Below are 7,332 nucleotides of genomic sequence, written 5' to 3' on the forward strand. Positions count from 1 at the left end.
TACAAAGGAGCAGAAGTGCCCTTTCATACAAAAAAGTATTTTAAAAAACACATCCTGAATTTGCAGTGGGGATGGGGCAACTTTGATATGAAATTCCTTAGGATACCAAGGCATTTTTAGATAAAATCCATCAATCTAGCTCACATTTCACATGTAATACTTGTAGCTTTTAGGTATGTTTCTTTGCCCATTTCTTACCACAAAAGAGACTGAATTAGGGAGGATCAGGCTGGAATAACTAAATATGCAGATTCCTTTTATACACATGGAAGTAATTTTTGTGCAGTGCATTGCTGCCCTCCTTTGACAAAAAAAGACAAGTTAAGAGTAGCCATGGAAAACGCTGGAAGTGGGACTGCCGAGGTCATCGCGTTAACTTCTAGTGACACCAGAAGAATCGGACACTAATTGGAAGATAACACAGTATATGCAGTTTAGGAAAAAAACCCATTGTTAACCAATGACCTTATTGTTTTCTTTGCAATGAACGTGACAGGGAATGACAGTCAGGGGTTGCTAATTCTGAACTCTATGAATTGTTAGCACAGACAAAACAATACTAGGAATAATAAATCACTTCACTAGCACACTAGTAACGATCAAGGATTCATCATCTGCCCTGCAGTGTATTTGGCAAGCCCTCCTGCATTGTCTTTCAAGGGACTAAAGTCAGCTTTACAGAGGGACCTGCAGGAATCCTGTCAGCTTGCACTTGGTTCCTGTTTTTAATTTGATAAATTACATAACAAAAAGCGGTTAGGCTCTTCCCTTTCACCCAGAAAATGGAGAATTCTCCATTGTGCTGTCCACTAACCTTCATTTTCCTCCTTCTGTTTTGTCTCTTCAGGGGGAAAACTGGCTATCCTGGATGTTTGAAAAATTGGTGATTGTCATGGTTTGTTATTTTATCGCATCTATAATCAATTCCATGGCCCAAAGCTATGCCAAACGACTGCAACAGAAGATGTACTCTGAAGAAAAAACCAAATGAGCTTGGGGAAAAAACCCTTGGAATGGGTTTTAGCAGAGACGAAAAATGACACATCTTTCCATATGTTTAAAAATCAGCATTATTCAAAATGGGGGAAAACTTTTTAACATAATTTTCAACTATAACAAGTTTTTATTTAATTTTGAAAGTAATTTGGATATTAGAGCAGACGTTTCATTGACAAACTTATAAATGTTAAGGTAAGGTATAAATGCTTTAGAAGTCTGAGTTGTATTATACAGGATGGACAATGTGATGTTAAATGGTGTTTAACACAAATGTTGTCCATCCAAATTACTTCCAAAAATGATGATTTAATGCTCTCCATTTCCTGATTTAACTTCAGACTGACCTAAGGGTAACTTTTCATTTTGAAGGGTGGCTGTTTTGCTTTTTCCATAACTTTCAAGACCATCAAAATGTATATAAATGAATACAGATTGGATACAAACTGTTGCATGTCCCTCATGGTAAGGCTATTCCATCTGAATTCTCCAGTGTCCCATTGCATTGCACGTGCTCTCGGTTGGAAAAGCCACCCTTTTAAACTTCATGATGTTAGCAGAGATGATTGATGTCGAAGCGCTGACTGAAGCTGACATTTTTTTTATTCTGTATATTTAGAATGAAGTTAAGATAAAACTTTATAAAGTCATCTTTGATCATTCCAGAATTTCTTGTGTCAGTCTTTTTAAGCTGTTTCTTTTCCTCTCCACTTTTGTATGCTCAGTTTCTTTAGTTTCTTTATTAAGCCTTAATCCCATGAATCGCATGCTTTACTCATCCTTCCTGCACAAATGGTGCTGAAGCCCTTTGTTCTTTTTTTTTTTTTTCTTGTTTCTTAAGAACTTCTTACTTAGCAGAGGGAACTAGAAAGCATATCACTGGCTTGAAGTATGGCTCACTGGTTAAAATAGGCAAGTTAAATAGCTAGTGATATTGTTATCATAAATTCTTCTCAGATGTTTGCCACTCATCACAGTGCTGGGGGCGATGAAGCAGAAGAGAGGGGGGAAGAGTAAAGATTCCAGCTGAAAACAGATTTGATGTCAAACCCAGCAATGATGCAGAGAACCTTAACCTTAGGCTTTTAAAGTCAGATATTTTTAAAAGGTTATGAATCAGTGTGTGTTCCAGCTGTAATGTACGTGAACATAACTAATATTAAAATAGATCTTTTCTCTCTTTAGTAAGTAGATATCCATTCCACTGCTACTGCATATGTGTTACTACTCTCATAATTTTTGAACTATTGTTTTTTTTATTTTTATCCTAGTAACAGGAATTAATTTGACTTTTGATTAGCATTATCAAAAGGTGGCATACGAGCACAAAGTAGATTAGATCTTGCTCTTGCTCAGGTTAGATTTCTCCCTGCGTTAGCTTAGGGCAGATCTCGAGCAAGGCGTGCGAATACGTATTTTGTTCAATCCTGCCTGAATGTCCTCTTGTGTTGCCAACCGTCGTGACATCTCCATGGCCGTACCATCCTGTCGGATAGCTTATCAGACTGATGTTGACTGTTGGATCTCATGGCAACAACAGTCGGTAGGCTGTCTGACATTTTGGTATCTCTCATCTGACCGTTTGCTCATCCATCTCCAACTGTTTTCATTGAACATCAACAGCATATAAATGTTTTTAAGTTTAGTCAGAAATGAGTTCAGAAGTCAGGCAGTGCAGCAGTCTGCATAAGAAACGTCTTTTAAAGTTTCATCTCAGCTGTGTGTGAGGTTTGTAATGTTTCTTTTGTATGCTTCCTATAGCACTTTAAACGATGTTACTGAATGAACGGGGAGGCTTTTAATATGGACTTCTCTCAGTAGAGCTGCTGAATAGATTTAAAAGTCTGAGTGCTGGGAGGTAGTGCAAGATAGTTAAAAGCACAGAGGCTATTCATTTGCCCCTGTTGATTTTTAAAATATGAACAGTATTTCTTAAATCTTGGCCCTTGTAGCTTTTTCACTTTTTGGCCTAAATACTGCCTTTGAACATAATGTAACAAAGAACTAGCTCTAATACAATACATATTCAAAAATCATAGCTCTGATACTTCACTTTTTTCAGTCTACAGGAATTTTAATTGTGCACTTTGTAAGAGATCACGTCAGCAGTTCATAGCTGTTTCATTTGTCTTCAGGATACTTGGATTAGTGAAACAGCTGTTTGCTACTTTCCCCAGTTCTAGTGGCAGCTTTTTTTCCTCAAATCTGCCATTCACCTTAGGGACGCAGGTGTTTACTTCACACAGTTCTGGTAGTGTCTTAAAGCCTTTCGAGAGAGTAAATGAAGTTTATGCCATGTTGAGGTCCCTGTATGCTGTCAGATTGAAATGAGGAGACTGTAATAATAATTAAAAAGAAAAAAAAAAAACCCTCTTCCTAGAGCTTGAGCCAATAAACTATACCTTTCTAAATGCTTTAGCGGTCTCTTCATAATTATGCCTCCTTGCCTACTGAAAAATTACTAGACAAATTTAAAGCTTTCTCCCACTTTTACTTCAGTATATGTTTACATACATATAATGCGAAATATATATCTCTCTATTGTTCTGTAACTCATGTTTGTATGTGTCCATTCCAACAAGCTATGCTGTTATTTTGAAGCTTTCTAACACTTTTAAAGAAGGGACCGGTCATTCTACCTGCTTCTACCTGTTCAGCTGCTGGGAGGTAATGAGACTTGGTAAAAGGTAAAAAATAATAGAAACGAAAGTTATGCCAACCTAATGAGATTTGCAAATGGATAGTTTTATGTTTGCTTAAATAAACAAACAAACAACTGTTTCCCGGTGTTTATTTCAGCTGGATTGTTTCCATTTCTGTATATTGAGCTTGGTTGTTACGCTGTGAGATTTGTTGTCCCCAAGCATTCTACAGTGAGTGTGAATCTAGAAGATACATTTGCAGCTGCATTTTGTGGCTTCAGAGAAAGACCCTTTAGCTGAAAACATGTATTTTGGTCCTTTAATCCAAAGTTTCCTTTTGTTGTACATATTTTCAGTTACACATTGGAAGCAGTCAATCACCTAGTTTAATGTCTGTTAGAAAAAAATCCAAAGTGAGCTCTGTTGCAAGAGAAACATAGCACAGATCACTGTGGTTTTAGCTGATTCTTCTTGCAGTTTAGACACTGAATAAAGTATCTTGCTTTTTTTCTTGGAATTACTGAAAATCACACAGAAGTAACAGGCTCATAACAGCTAATGTTTGGTTAAACATCAAAGATGACTTTGAGGTGATATTTTTTTTTTTTTAGTCTCATCTTCTGTGGAACATGGCTAAATCTCTGCTTTCACAAGTGCACTGTCAATAGGAAGCAGAGCAGAAAGTTGGCTGTGTTGCCAGCCTAACAATTTGGAGAAGCACATCAGAGCTGAGGTCAGGTAGGATTGCAGCTAATCCTCCTAATTCTCTACTTGCTTGTTTCCTGACCTCTGAATTGTGCCTCACCAACAACGTACTCTGAAGGCCGTGTGAGGTCGAAGTGCCAAGAAGTGTGTAGGGGTAAGCAAAGCTCAAAAGGTCACACTGGTCTGTGCCAGGCTGAGCCCAGAGTCCGGCACAGGCCATGTCAGATCGAGTCACCCAGTTCCACATTTCCCTCAGCTCCATCAAAACCGTGGAGACACCTCCTGCTCCCTGTCTCTGCGTGTCACACTGTGTTTCTTGTTAAAGCAGCTCCCTCTGAAATCACCCAGCTGCCTGTTCATGCTAAAAGATACTTGTCATTAATACTTGAAGATGGCTTAATGCTGTTCCAGAAAGTCCTTCCCTGCTGTGCTTTTGGGTTTCATTATTTAATTTGTTAGAATCAGCCTCCCTCTCACTGCAGGCAGTGCTAATTGCAAGCACAAATACTGTGGATGTTTCCCTGATTATCAAGCACAAATATAAATATTAGTGAACAAAATTGATTGCAGGTGTAAAAGTAAGTGGTGATTGGGTGTGTTCCTTGGAGGTGAAAGTAATTCAGTTTTCTTTGAAGCACATGGTTAAAAAATACTTTGTAATCAGCAGTTAAAAGGTTGAATGTAATTATATATAAAGGTAACTGAAACTGCTCTTCTGAGATTTAAAATTCTAGGGTTTTTTTTTCTGTGAATTTGTATATTTTTTTAAATTATTTTTTGGAGGGCAAAAAGAGAAAACAGTAAGCCCTTAGCCCAGCCTTCTCCAGACGGCAGCACTAAGTGGAGTGTGAAAGTGGGAGAGCAAGAGCCAAGGTGGGTTTCCTTGCTGGGCTGTCCCCGCTCGCTGAGAGCAGGCTGGTCCAGGTGAGGGTTTAATTGCAGGAGCCTTGGTGGATGGCAGTAACCTCTTCAGGAAACAGGGAGTGAAGCAATTGCCTTCCCTGTGAAACACCCTGCTAAGGCTCTCAGAACTAGACTGAGGGTAAATATTTGCATATGTTCTTACAAACTCATTTTTAAAAGGATTATACTGAAAAACTCTGAGACAGCTGTGACTTTCCCAATTCAAGTCTCTAATTGAGGGCATGAAATGTTAGTGTTTAGTTCTTTATCTGTTCCACTTGCTTATTGATGCATCCACTCAGCTTTCATAAAAGGCAGCAAAACACTGTTTTGGTAGTGGTGTGAATGGGGGAGGCTGTAACAACTTGGATTAGTTGTCAAAAGAGTGAAAGGAGCTCAAATGCAGAAACTCAGCAAATGTCCAAAGATGTCTGGCTGTATTGCCTTCCAGGTAGAAGCAAACGGGAAGAGCCCAGCAACCTCCAACGGGCTTCTTGGCATGTGTCAAGAATTGAGCAAAATGGTATTTTGGTCAAAAAAGCTGATTATTACTCTGTGCTGAATGTCAAGTGAAGAGGCCGTTGAGTTGTGAAGTCATCCAGCCTGTTCACTGCTAGTGGTGTTCAGCTGTGGTAAAACGAATGTGAACCTGTTAAATGGGCCAAGCTTTGGTTTAGTTTGCCTTTTAACACTGTCCTTTATTGTGCTAGAGGGTGTTTTTATTATTATTATTGATTCATGGAATGATTCAAGGAGCATTGACTACATTAGCATTAAATCAAAGGTCATCTTTCTTTAAACCTCATTTGACATGCTGTTCAGATATGGATAAGTAAGCATGCTGCATCTTCCGTGTTTCAAGGGAGTTACTCCCAGCTTAATTGTTCTGTTTCCCAAGAAGCTTAAATGAGTTGCCCAGGCAGCTGGTAATAAGGAAACTAGCTGCTATTTCCTGATGAAAGGCAAGAGATAGGACTTGTCAGCTCAGTGCATTGTTCCCTGCTCTGATAACTGCCCCGCAAGCCGCACCCTTCTCCCATGGCCTCAGAAATTGCTTTTCTATCCTTGTAAAATGTGTGAGTTGGTGTCTTTTCTCTGGTGACTGCTGCACTGTTCCTGCTTGAGGGGTCCTGCGAGGGAATGGCTATGTGTGATTTAAGGCATAATCCACCAGTTTTGGGTTAGTTTTATTTTTAATGCTAATGTAGCAGAACAGGCCATGCAGGTCTGATTGTGCCTCCTCACAAGAGGTGGTTGGTTGGAACTTTTTTGTTTCCTTGTGGTCTTGGGTAGCGTGTCATTTAGCTGCTTTTTGCTCTATGGAGTGTTGCACTTCTCTCAAAGATATCTCAGATCTAGGCAAATTCTGTGAACTACACCGAAGTGTTTGTTAGCCTGGTTTTACACAAGATTGTGATCACGGTTGTGACTGATGGCAGCAGTCTGTAGGGAGTCACCTATGGCCTCTGCCTGACATTTCCACAGTCTGAAGCCATTTCCCTGGAAGGTAGCATTGATTTGGTGGAAGGGGTCAGCCAGAGCTCTAAGCTGTGTGAGCACAGGCACCGGTGTGCCTGGGGAGGTTCAATTCTGCCTCGAACCATCTGACAAAGTATAAGAAATTATCTAAGAGATTAGATGTGTTTCCCAAAGCTAGTTCTGTCTGCATGCAGTGACCTTGTGGTACCTTGATTTTTCTTCCATATTGTCAGGAGAGAAACTGGAAGTCCTGTTGCAGAAGCTGCTGCTAACTAAACCACATAAATACTTTGTTTGAGGCTAACACTTACGTGTAGAAACTGTGTGAGTTTTAAGGGACTGTGTGTCTTTCCTGACGCTGCATGTTTCTTAACCTCCTTCCATCTGTTGACAAGGCTTGAAAAAGCAGGTTTGTGTGCTCAGCATTGCTTTTCTGTCTCTAAAAGAAACTGGACCTGCATAAAGAGAAAATACACATTTAGATTTAAGTTGTTCAAATCTAGCCATGTTCACAAAATCCCTGGTCTGTTAAGAAACCATGCTTCTCTCTGCCTCTTGTTTGCTGCAGCTGTTTTCTCGAGAGCTGTAATATTTAGGATATTTTCCT

General features: G+C 39.5%; 1 protein-coding gene across 7 annotated transcripts in view; it reads left to right on the forward strand.

Annotated features, from left to right (window-relative positions):
* Nucleotides 1-3,777, forward strand: part of VMP1 (vacuole membrane protein 1) — a 70,594-nt gene extending 66,817 nt beyond the window's left edge. For all 7 annotated transcript variants that reach the window (XM_074890348.1, XM_074890346.1, XM_074890344.1 and 4 more), the window contains one exon: nt 848-3,777. In XM_074890348.1, coding sequence (XP_074746449.1) covers nt 848-991 — 144 coding nt within the window. In that variant the 3' untranslated portion in view covers nt 992-3,777. The remainder of the gene's footprint in view (nt 1-847) is intronic.
* The last annotated feature ends 3,555 nt before the right edge of the window (nt 3,778-7,332 follow it).

This window comes from Strix uralensis, chromosome 20 (assembly GCF_047716275.1).
Source record: "Strix uralensis isolate ZFMK-TIS-50842 chromosome 20, bStrUra1, whole genome shotgun sequence".
Classification (NCBI taxonomy): Eukaryota; Metazoa; Chordata; class Aves; order Strigiformes; family Strigidae; genus Strix; species Strix uralensis.